The 13,553-nt window shown below is 30.0% G+C and overlaps 1 protein-coding gene across 8 annotated transcripts in view; it reads left to right on the top strand.

Annotated features, from left to right (window-relative positions):
- LOC126745591 (tensin-1) overlaps positions 1 to 13,553 on the top strand; it is a 572,168-nt gene that overhangs the window by 381,373 nt on the left and 177,242 nt on the right. The window contains exon 1 of one of the 8 annotated variants that reach the window (XM_050453503.1): positions 10,531 to 10,730. The exons of the other annotated variants lie outside the window; for them this stretch is intronic. Within the exon in view, the coding sequence (XP_050309460.1) occupies positions 10,671 to 10,730 (60 nt within the window). The 5' untranslated portion in view covers positions 10,531 to 10,670. Of the gene's footprint in view, positions 1 to 10,530; positions 10,731 to 13,553 lie in introns of those variants that run through there. 8 annotated transcript variants of the gene reach the window in all.

Raw genomic sequence — 13,553 nt, 5'->3', positions numbered from 1 at the left:
TATCCTGTGATGAAAATATTATAATGAAAATATTATAATAAGCAGAAACTTAAACAAGACCTTACCTGCACTTAATGCTCTTCACTTCTCAACAATAATTAACGTAAGTTTAAAATTTATTAATCACGTTACTGTTTTACCGGACTGTTTAATTTTTGCACCTGCGATCATTACAAAACACATGTTTTTAAAAACAAAAACCTAACCTCCAAATCAGATACGGCGTCGTCTTGCGATAGGCAGATCGCTGTCGAAGATGCTGAAAATGTTTGGGTGATTTGCCGTATACGCACGCACACATGCAGATAGGGCAATTTCTTTTAAAAATTGTGGTTTACGGCAAATTCATTAACGGAAACTAAAATTTGTGCATATACGGTAACTAAGATTACGATATTATTCTACGTTAATGTTCAAATACGGCTTTTTGGTTAACGCCAAAAGTTGCAGAAGGGATGATAAATGTCGAAAGTGAATTATTTAAGAAAATTAAAAACACTTTACTGCGTAAATCCTGCTTTGTCTTTAATTACTTTATCAAATAAGAAACGGTCCTCTTGACATTTCGTCTGCATCCATTGACAAAGTTTCACTATAGCTTGTAAGTCTTAATCTTTCAATGCTTGAACTTTTTGTAAATGATATGGATAAAGAAGTTGATCATGTAAAATTTTAGGCACACTGCCTTTAGCAATGTTTTTTGTAAAAAAAATTCTTCTGGTACTAAAATAAGGATTCACTTCGACCGCTTAAAGAATCTTTCCTTCACTTTCACAGTCCTTTGGTACAGTTTCTTTCACAATCAATCTTATTTGGTAGCACAGCATCATTCTCACTTAACCTTTGTTATATTGTACTAAATAATTTATCACAATGTCGACAAAATGGAACGGCTTCGTGATATAATGTATGAGCTTCTAAAATACGTAGGTTATATCGAACGATAAAAATGCAAGAAGGGAAAAGCTTCCAATTTTAGTTTTTAATTAGTAAAAGAAATAAAATGGGTAAATAGAGTTAGATAGGTCAATAGATATCCTTCCAGAATATCCTTTTATCACAACAAAACAGAATTTACAATTTCAACAAAATCGGTTAAGGGATATTTAAGATATTTAATACAAACACATTTAAGCAAATATATATAACACCCTTTATTTTGAAAACTATGCATTTCCGGATCTATGTTCATATAATTATTTTTCATATAGAATCACCCTTTAAATTGTTAGAACTTTATGTTCGGACACCTTGTATAATACAGTATAAATAGGGTCATATTCGTAGTAGGAAAATGTATATTCTCACTTAGCTATTTTATTGATCAACTAATAAAAGATTATACCAAAAATAGAATTGATTAGTGATAGTCAGTAAATAAATACAGATTAATAGTCTTAAGTGGTACACAAAACAGTTAAGCAGACGTAGGAGTTATTTATTTTAGATCATAAACTAATGTTTTAATAAATATTATTATATAGTTAACCATCAAAGCTAAATAGTTGATGAAAGCTTTAAGCATAGTACAAATTTTTTATTATAAGACCTAATTTTTGACTTAATTTAGTTAAATTCATGTATGAAGCATTTGTTTCTAACAACATAACTAAACCAATTGTTGTATGAGATTGTTGTATGAAAATGTACTAGAAGATTAGGAAATCTGGAAAAATCTGCTTAAACACATAATGTAGCTTTCTATTCCTAATGCTAAAAACTGGGAATAAGATGATGATAAAGGAATAAAGTTTTTCAAGAAAATACGCATATGATCAACATACTCACATACTTTTGTCTATACAACTAACAACCAAGTACAAACTAAATTTTTTTTTGAAACACTAAAATTACTAAGTTTGGTTTGAGGTTTAGGTTAACCGAAGTTTTGGGATTTAGATATACCGAAGTTTTGACTAATTTAATTAAACATGAATGGAGATATACTTTGGTAACAGTTTCGTGTATTTGAGTATTCAAATTCGTTTATACAGGTTGGGGAATTGATTGAAATGAACTTCGTCTCGTCGATGAGCAGTAAATAATATTATCATGGATATTTATACTCCTTCTAAAAGAGTTCAAGTTATGAAGTTGTTTTATGGATGCAATTCAGCAGGATAATGTAGGGATTTATTATCAAATTCATTTGAGTATAGACCAACTTCTTGCAAAAAAATTATTTTAAATTGTGGTTTCAAATATGTCAAAACTCAGGAGATATGAAGAATGGGATTTTATAACGCTATGATAGAAAACTCCAATAAAATTAATTTCTTAAAAAACAAAACTAAGTTTTTCTTGCCATTAAAATTTCCATGACTTATTAATTCTCCATATATTAATTGCTGTTTACTTTCTTGAAATCCAGATCTAGGGATTCCAAATTTTTGTGGTATTCTTGGATTTTTAGAATTATTAAAATAACACCCTCTAGCGAGGAAATTAATATGATAAGGCGATTATTTATATTATATTTTATAATGTAGCTCTTTTTAACTACGAAATGTTTTCTTACTTGGGATACAGTTGACGAGGTTTGGTTTAGCTTATTCGAAGTTTAGCAACCTTAGACTCTGTAATTTGACATGTTTTAGAAAAAATGTGAAACCTAAAGGTAGAATTGTCGTAAAACTATCGACAAAATATTTTTTTGTAACTTTTATGGGGATGGTTAAAAAAATTAATTTTTAAAAAACCGATTTTTATCTACAAATCTCCAGAATTACTAAGATATATCCACTTTGGCTCAATCACCATCTATAATAAAAGTTCCGTAGACCTACTGCATAGTGTAAATAAATGTAACCCTAGCTTACACCACTTATCCTACCATTTGTTACCAATTTCATTTATTTTCTTTCCTTATAACTACATAAAACATATATAAAAACTTAAGCCAATATTAACTTAAATAAAAAAGTATAAGATTTAAAAAAGTAGCTTATTGCAGCAATACTGACTAATATCCAACTTAGACTGAACAATAAAACTGTGATCATCATGAAGTTAAGTGCTTTTTGTGTTAGTTATAATAAATTTTCTAAGTTCTACGTGACAAATCCTATTTGTTTTTGCAGCTGTGAAAGTTTGGTTAATTATACAAATATTTAAATTATCGCGAACGTCGTGAAGATAAATATTTTAAGAACAAAGTGGTCAGTTTGAATTAGGCGAACATACATATATAACTTTATGATTAGAACGCTCGAAATGTAAACGAATTAGTTAGTGGAAATCACTCAGAAATGATCAATCATAAAATATCTGGCAAACAATTTTTTCGTTACTAAACGGCTGATTAAATCTAGGCGCCACATATTAAAAATGAATACGCACGCAACCGTTTTCATCTCATTAGAATTTCTAATAATTTTGACTTGGCCCAAAGAAGGCAGTTTAACCGATTCTCCTTTATAAGGCAACCGAAAAACAAACTTAATTCCAATTCAGGGTCGTCCACCTTAAAAATATTGTACCCAAATTATTCCTGTCATATTTCCTGAACGGTCTAAAAAACGTAGTCATGTTCTTGGGTAATTACAATGTTAGTTACGATTATTGCTTTTTGTTCGCCTTGAACTTAGCGGGCACTTTTGCCATAAACTAATAGATGCGAGGTGTGAATTATAAATTGAGAAAAAGCAATTAGGTGGATTTGTTTGGGTGAATTTAAAATATAGTAAGTAATGGAAAAGTAGTATAAAGGTAATGGTATTATTTAAAAAGGAAAGCATTAGGCATAGTTTTAGCATAAAGCATATAGAGGTTAATAAAGTATATAGACGTTTGCAAATAAATCCTTAACCAATTTTATAACTAAATATTCCTATGAACATTGGTCCGTAATAGCTAGAGGTTATCAAAGTGCAAAGAAATTTTAATTATATGTTAGTCATTAAATATGTAGTTCAGAAATTTGTTACAAATATTTCCACTTTGAACGCAGATATGGATAATTATCTTTGTTCCGAACTTAATTATTTAAGCATCGCACTTATCTCTTTACATCGAATGGACCTGGAATATAATTTAAATATTTATTTTGTACAAATACCTACAGAACTAATAAATATTGTCTCAAAGTTATAACTATCTATTTTTAATTTTATTTATTTCCAAATGCACATATGATTTTGCTTATGGAGCGGCCTTAGCTAAGGCTAACCGCATCTTGAATATAGCATAGTTGAGACATAACAGAGAAAACTTATTCATGTGCTCTGCCTTTGCAACGAGCGCATTTTACACGTATAATCTCTTATACTATATATTTGGTTACTTATATATTCAAGTTGTTCTTCTTTTACCTTTTCTTTTAGCAACCCTTTTGCATCCACTCCTGGCCATAGGCCTTGGATACAAGAGGTGTATGTCCAGATTTAGTTCTGATATCGGTTCAGTGCCATCTGCTGCCATTTTCTTTTTGCTATCTCTCTTTTATCATTAATGCATCGTTTATGTAGACTACTAGCACTTCTTTTATGTTGCCTTGGACGTCACTTCCTTATTCGTCTTATCCATCTGTCATTGTCTTGTCGTATGACATGCCCAACCCAACGCCATTTCTGATGTGCTCTATAACATCATCGACTTGTGCTCTTTTTCTTATTTCCTCGCTCTGTATAGGATCCTTTAGGTTTATCCCCAACATAGTTCTGTTGATTACCCATTACGCTGTTCTTAGTCTAGTTAGTTCTTAGTGCTTTTAACTGTGAGAGTGATTGTTTCCATTCCATAAGTCAAGAGTAGCAAGATGCATGTGTTGAAAAACTTTTTTTAATAGGCAGTGTTTGATTTTTTAATGTTGTTCCCAATTTTCCTACAACAACCGATGTCCGTCGAATACGCCACGTTATTTCGGCTAATTGATTCTCCTTTTATTGTTATGGTGAACAGTTAGTTTTATTGATCTTCATTTTTAAACCGATTTTTTTAGACTTTCTCTTTAAGTCTGACAACATTTCGATAAGTTCTTTTATTTTTATTTATTTATTTATTTATTACAAGTTCAGGTTGCGAACAGTACACAAGTACCAGAAAAGCATCCACTGTGTATATATAACAAACTTATGATAGGTTTACCAAACATTGTCTTAAGTTTACATGTTACGTGTGTAGATACAATCAAAAAGAAAAGGGAAATTTAGATGAATACACTAATGAGATTAAATAGAGCGTAAACTGTTACAAGTTCTGAATTAAATAAACAAAAATAAAATTATTCTATCTTTTTTAAAAAGTAGGTTTTTAATTGGCGTTTGTAGGATCCTATCGGCGTTCCAAAAATATCCGAATTCAGAAAATTGTTGTAAAAATTAAAAACATTTTGAATTCTAGAAAGTGGAGAGTTCTGTCCTACGTTGGTTCGATAAAAATCAGCTGCAAACAAGTCTCGGTTTCTTGCATTTTGCCTTGGTATCCGTATATTAATGTGAGATAGAAGATAATGTAAATCGACGTGACAATTTACTATTTTATAAAGCGTAAAAAGATCTGTGATATTTCTTCTGTATTCAAGAGTTAAAAATTTAAATTTGGCTCGTATAATGGTATAATTATGATTGTATATTGGCATATTGGTCTTAAATCCTAGATATTTTAGAAACCTATTTTGTACCCGCTCTAGGCGCGTAATGTCTACATTTTACTTCGGATTCCATATTACTGAGGCAAAAGAAAGTTTACTGAGGACAAAAGCATAATATAAGGAGATAATTGAATTTGGGTTTTTAAAATCCGTTGAATTTCTTTTTATGAAACCAGCCATCTTATTGGACTCGCATATCACTCGCTCAATGTGAGATTTAAAAGTCCATTTTTCATCCAGGATTACTCCCAGATCTCTAATCTGTACAACTCGTTTCAGATTACTGCTATTTATAGAGTAAGGCGATATTATTTTGGTAATATTTTTTGTAAAAGAAATACAAAAGCACTTTGCAGAATTTAGAAAGAGACGATTTTTCTGACAGTATTCTTCAGAGCGCAAAAGGTCTTGTTGGATTTTGAGACAGTCATCCATGGTCTCGATTTTTAAGTAGATTTTCAAATCATCTGCAAAAAGTAATATTTTACAGTGTTTAAAACATTTTTTTATTGAATTTATATATATTATTAAAAACAACGGACCCAGGTGACTGCCTTGCGGTACACCTGATGTTATGTCAAACCACTCGGATTTATGGCCATCAATAGTTACTCTACTTTTTCTACCTGTATTATAGGAACAGGATAATCTAATTATTGCAGGATCAACATCGACTTCTTCAAGCCTTTGTATTAATATTTCAGGCTCTATTTTGTCGAATGCTTTACTGAAGTCGGTATATATCACATCCACTTGACCTTTGTTATCTATTGGTCTAGTGACAAATTCTGAAAAGCATAGTAGATTTGTTTCAAGAGATCTTTTAGGGTAAAAACCATGCTGTTTTTGAATAATTCTATGTTTTACACTCGGAAAAATTGTGTCGTACATAATTTTTTCCAGGATTTTGCCAAAAATGCATAACTTGCTAATGGGCCGATAGTTTGTCACGTCTTCCCTATCACCATTTTTAAAAATTGGTGAAATTTCGCTTAATTTCCATTTTTGAGGAAAAACTCCTGATCTTAACGACTTATTGAATATAATGCCTAGTGGCTTGACCAAGCTATTTGCGCAGTTCCTTACCAAGATAGGTGGAATATTATCTGGCCCAGGACTTTTATTTACATCTAAATTTTTACATATCTCAAGGATTTTATTTTCTGAAATTTCGTATATTTTAATATTACTTTTATTAAAAACAACTGGATTTGATGTATTATAAACACTCTTAAAAGATTGAGCAAACAAATTGCTTACATCCCTGCCACCTTTTGCAGAAATATTACCTAATTTTACGGCGTGTGGAATAGACATATTGTTTTTTCTCTTATTGCCAACAAAACCCCAAAATTTCTTTGTATTTTCCAAAATGTTGGATTCTATGCTATTTATATACTCTTTATAGTCATTTTTTATCATTTGTTTAGATAGGGTTCTAAGCTCAGAAAATCGATCGTATGAAGCTCGATCACTGTATATTTTATATTTTTTATGGAGTTTGATTTTTTCTTTTATTACTGCGATTGTTTCGAAACGAAAATAGATAGGAAAGTTGCCTTTAACTCTACGCACCGGAACTAATTTTTCTATAAGTAAGTTCTTTCTTATATATTTGACTACGTTGTCAAAATTATAAAAAATATATTTAATATTCAGTTTAGCAATAATTACATCTAAAGAATACAAACATTCTGTAGACAGAATCCTAGATTGAAAAATTGAAAATATTGTTTTGTTGGGATGTTTATATTTATTTTTCTTAACTTTGTGGTTGCCTTGCCCTAAAGAAGTTAATTAGAAGAAACTTGTATTTACAAGTTCTATATATTTTTTTCTGCTTTTTGACTCCGAAGTATTGCGATAAATGTATCTATTTATCATATATCTTTTCATGCAAATTTCATTTGTTTTAACCATATTATTTTGTGTTTGTTTTTAAGGAAACCAAGAATATCTTTAGATGAAAACACAAGTTTTTAACATATTAAGAAAAAAGAAGAACGCATGAAGAACTTAGTTCTTTCAGCTATGTCACATTAATTAGTATTTTCGTGTAGCTAGGCATCACTTTCATTAAATCTTGAGCAGAACTAAAGATAATATTTAAGGGACTAACTATAATCTTTTGACACAAAAATTAAACTAGAAGTTCATTTAAGGTAAAATTTTTTATTTATTGGGAAGCTATTTATTTTATTTTTGTAGTTTATCCTTATAATAGTCCTTATGATTTAGACCATTATATACTTTATTTTCGCGCACCAACTATATGTGAAGTTCCATGTCTTATCACAACTATTACCACTCTGTAAAGGAAACTATACTAATTCTACAACTACGTACAATATGCGACATTTTATTTAATTTCTCTGCTTCTAATTTATACAGTGTGGTGACTTTACCTGGAATAAATTCAGTTAAAACTAATCAAATTTTATCATGCAAAATTCCTGAGACCCGTCGATTTTTGTTTATTTTTTTTTCACATTTCAAGATAGTTTTTGTATTTTTTCAGCTACAGGAGGAATCCAAATTAACCCAAACTTTTTTTTTCAAATGGAAAGCCACTTTTTTTAAACTCTCATTGAAAAGAGCCCTTTTTCCTGATCAAATTGTCCTATTTACTTTTGTGATTATTTAGGAGGAGAAATACGAAAAAAAAAATTTAATGGTTTTAAATTAATAAAAGTTGAATCTTGAAATGTGAAAAAAAATAAACAAAAATCGACGGGTTTCAGGAATTTTGCGAGATAAATTTTGATTAGATTCAACTGAATTTATTCCAGTTAAAGTCACCACACTGTATACAGTAATAAATTGTTACCGTAAAAGACTGCTTTGGTTCACTAATATAAGAAGGCCTACTACCTTCTAGCCTTCTACCTGGACTTAATAGCAAAAAGTACCAATAATTTTCTAAATATAAATAATCTATATTACTAAAGGAAATTCCTCTGAGATACATGTGGTGTATGCATGATGGTTGCTTGATCAAAACGATCTAAACCTAGATCTCCAAATATGAATCTTCTTGATTTTTTGAATAGGAATTTTTAGAAATACTGGGAATCTTCAAGAAAGCTCTTCGAGCAATACTAAAGCGACCTAATGTGCTCCAAACCTAAATAATTAAAAAAATGTATAAAAGAACAATTTCTGATATTTGCTATTCTTGTTAGTAGTCCTTGGGTTCGTTGGAACCTTTATTGTGACACTTAAATCACAAAACAGTTTTACCAGTAACCTAAACTCATTTTATTCTTGACACGTGTTTCGCTAACGATGTTAGCATTTTCGGAAGAACATTAAAACTGTCTTCGATAATATCTGAGAAATAATTAAATTAATGAAACTTTGCATGGCACAAAATATTTTTAGCACTCAAAATAGAATTCAATGAGTTTGGTTAGGATATGTTGACAATGTTTTTGCCGTGTTCGACAGAAGCAAATTAATAATTTTGTAGAACAATATAATAACTATTTTCTTTCTAATAAATTTATCTTCTTAACAAGAAATAAATAATCAATTTCCTATCTTAGATAGTCTTGTCATCAATAATAATATTCGACTAGAATTTGATACTTATAAAAAAGAAACAATGGCTAGCATGCATTTCTTGATACATCGTTTGATCTCATTTGCTCTAAGAAGTAACAGAACTAATAAAGGAAATAATTGAAAAAAAAAAGTTTTTTTTTAACGGATTGTACCTGAATGTAATTTTAACTGTGTCATGGTTTTTGTTTTTTGTTGTTTTAATTTTTGTAAATTAAAGAACATTTATTTTAATAGTGTTTTTTATGTACTTGAAATTACTTTGTTTTATCTCTGTAATTACTTGAATCCATTTCAGTGTCCTGAGGATGACTTAATATAAGTCGAAACGTCGACATTTAGGTAAACAGGTTTCTGTTTTATTTCTGACCCCACCCAACCACCCTCCGCAATATTGAAGATATTGGGTCACAAACACGAAATAAAAAATAATAAAATGCTCCATAATTGCTTTATTTAATGCTCAACATACTGTAATACAGTAATTTAATATAGCTTCTTCTGAAAATAAATATATTAGCTTCATAGTTTATGAACTTTTATTAGGTGGTAGAATTTATACATTAATAATTTAATGTGCATTAAATAATTAATTTGCATATAAGATTTATAATTTTAGTTCATACATATAGTATGTGTGAGTTCGAATTAGAATTTGAGACAAAATATCAGGAATGGATTTCATTAATTTTTTGCATATACAATGAGCATGGTCCAAACATTGATCTTCATGTATGTCCAGTCAGGTTTTCCAGAGAACTAGATTTACGCCTTGTGACCAAAAGAAGACGACGTTAGATTTGCTCGTATTTATTGTCAAATAATTAAAATTAAACCAGGTCCTAATGATTCTTATGACAATTTATGCTATTTAACAAGTATGACCCTGTTATCTGCAAAACAAACTACTTCTCCGTATTGTGCAGTCAACAAATTTTGCCTATATGAGAAATAGCATGACCCCAGCACCATACTCTGAGTCACACCGAACTCTACTGGAGAAGATTTACTCAATATATGATCAAGTTTTACTCTTTGAGTTCCGCTGTTTATATAGTAAAATAATTCCCTTTTTTGTAACGATTTCATTATGCTGAAAACTAAAATTTTTATCATTGTAGATTGTTGAAGTATAGAACTTTAACTGCACCTAAACGTTTTAAAGCAAACAAACGTAGTCTAATATCATCGGCTCCTGGACTAGAAAAAAAAGCAAATTTTATAGCATTAGCCTGGTCGCTGCTAATCCTTTTCGCCTTGCGCGTCGATGCCACTTAAGTAATGTTCGAAATTTCTGTTTACATCAGACGCTTCTAAGCCGGGGCTTTCTTGAACGAAAAATTCGCGGTTGATGCGGTTTCGGGCTTAGTGTTTGTTAGAATCGGGTAGAAAGAATACATGAGACAGTTCGCGGTCGATTTGTATTTGATTAGTTAGAAATGGCGAGTGCGGGGGTGGTTTAGATAATAGAGAAGTGCTATAAAGTCCATTAGGTGGAAAAAAAACTATTGCAGGAAGAATGGATGCTTATGCGGAAAGATACGATTTGTTTTATAGGTTTTGGTTCGGAAAGACCCTGGTAAGAATTAGTTGTTTTGATATTGGTCAAGGATTATTTAAATAAATTAATATTTTCTAGAAGCAGAAACACTGGGAAAAATAATTGTTTTTTATGTCCAAAAATATTATTTATAAATTCCTTAGTTTTAAATAAGTCTTATTTAAAACTATTGAATGGATTTATCCAAGATCCAATACAATATTGCCTACGCAACATTTTAGCAAAACAATTTTGATTATAAATAGCTTTAGGAAAGTTATTAATTAAATTTCTAATCACGCGATATTATATTTTTAGAAATTATTAAGATTCTTTCTTTGCAGCTTTCTCTCATCTTGAGGCTATTCTAAAGGCTAAAAATTAAATTTTGGTTTAATGTAAATAATTTTAGACAAATTAGCTACTTAATTTTATTGCTATTACTGTAATACTAGTTAGATCTATTTAATTTATAAGAAACATTCTAGAATAATTGAAAAAATTGACGATTTAAATTATATTTCGCTTCATTTAAAATATTATATTACTAATATCGCGATAATCCTGATTAATTAAAAGCTGATCCGAATTATCGAAAAATTTGGATTATTGAATTATTGTAAAACTTGGCATTAAATATTGTTAACTCAAAAAAAAATAAAACAACAAAGTAAACATAATAAAAAATGTAATGTCATGGAAGTTAGCAACAGAATCAGAAACGAAAATCAAATCTTTACAGTCGTCCAGATAAGTTCTGCCCGTAATATATTTTTTTCCATATTTAAGAATTAAATCTGCTTTTAAACTTAAAACATAAAATAAAGGTAAGGAAAAAAACTATAACTACATACAAAGAAAAGTGGTGTAAATTTGATTTTTTTTGCAGCAAAAAAGATAAATGTTTGTTTAAATAAAATAATTAAAAAGATTACAGTAATTGTTAAAAATTTTGTTACGCCATAAAAATTGGTTTATAAATAAAAGATAATAAAATACACCATATATCTCAAAGACACACGTTTTTTTAGGCCTTGAAGGTGTGTAAGTCATCCCCTAGTAATTTGAAAAATCACAGGAATTAGTTGTAAATTTGTTACACATTTCTCTTTTATGCTGCAACAAAATCAAATTTACACCCCCTTTCTCTACATGTAATTATAGTTTTTTCTCAACTTTATTTTAGAAGTTTATAATCAGAATTAAGCCTTAAAAAAAAATAATGCGGGCAGAACTTATCTGGGCGACTGTAAAAATTTAATTTTCGTTTCTGATTCTGTTGCGAACTTCCATGACGTAATATGTATGTATTGAATTAATATACACATAATAAATTATTGATCTCCGAGTAACTTTCGCGTATTTCTACACGTTCGGTTGCATCTTCTTTCTGATTTGATCATTTACATTTTTTTAAACTGATTCAAATAAATTAGTAATTTTTGCTTTTATTAAGTGATGCGTTGTTTTTTTTTAAAGGAGTTTCTTTTAATCTTTGCAAAGTCATGATGTAAGTTAAAGGAAGAATATTATTTGTGGCCCATTGTAAAATCAAATTTACGATATTAATAGCATCTATATTTTTAATTTTGTAAGCCAAGTTCATTTTCAGGACATCTTCGTCTGATTCATTTTTTGATGCAATTAAATCGTTTGCCTGCAGCAATTGAGCATCACCATTAATCCAATCTACAGCTTCACCAACATCTACATCTTTACTTCAATATTATGAAGTATTATAAAAACGTCATTAATTTCTTCTACTCTTAAAAGTTGTAGTTTTTGCTTTAACACACTTAAACGGATCAAATCATTAGGATCATCTTCACCCGCTATGTCACTTTATGTTCTTAAAAAAATCTTATCCTAGCTTTAGCCTTTTTTTTAAGGAACTCGCTTACACTTCTCCCCAAGCATTAAGGAGAAGGCATACAGCAAATTTAATGTTCAGGCTCTTGAGACTCAATTTCAGCTTGAAAGCTTCTTCGATAGAAAAGCTTCGTTACGCGTGTGGCAAACACTGATCCATTGGTTGAATTAAGGCAGTTGTATTTGGTTATAAAAATATTGACATTATGCATACAACATCGTTAAGTAATTTATTTCTAGTACAATGACCAGAAGCATGATCAATAAGAAGTGGCGCCTTTTCAGGAATCTTGCTTTGTTTTAAAAATGTTCTTACTTGAGATACAAAATATTGGTCAAACTACAGTTTATATATGGCTGAAGTTATCCAAGCCTTTGTTGTAGTTTTATAATCTACGCAAAGCTGTATTTTTCTTAATGCTTTGTGATTTTAAGATTTTCCAATAACCAGAAGTTTAAGTTTGTGACTGCTATAAGAATTACAAGCTGCCAAAAATATGGACCTTTCCTTACCGGTCTTTCTTCTTGGAGCAGTTTTACTTTGGAACCCACCAGGGTGTTACCTGAAAGCATTTTCTAGAACAATGCGGATTCTTGAGCATTATAAATTAGTGGTTGCTGTAAACCTAATAAGTTTTAATTGTGATCCAATTTAGCTATAAATGGTGTGACAGCTGCTGAGCAAGTTATTCGATAACTGTTTCCCACAAATTTTAAGTCTTCTGATGCCATACTTCTTTCGAAAATAGGAAATCTAGCTTTCTACCAACTTCCTACTTGCATAAAGTTTTTATTTCCCTAAAATCTATCCTAAAATTCTTCAACTTTTGCTGCTAAAAATTCAGATAAAATAGGAACATGTCGATTTCGAAGACTTACAAGTCACGAATGTAGTTTACTTTCGATCTTTGAGTACTCTGCCTTTCTGAAGGTTTACCTTTTTCCTGGCCCAATAACACTTTGTACAATGAATCTGACATTTAGAAAAATATA

This window comes from Anthonomus grandis, chromosome 16, assembly GCF_022605725.1.
Source record: "Anthonomus grandis grandis chromosome 16, icAntGran1.3, whole genome shotgun sequence".
Taxonomy (NCBI): domain Eukaryota; kingdom Metazoa; phylum Arthropoda; class Insecta; order Coleoptera; family Curculionidae; genus Anthonomus; species Anthonomus grandis.
This window is presented reverse-complemented; position numbering and strand designations above follow the sequence as displayed.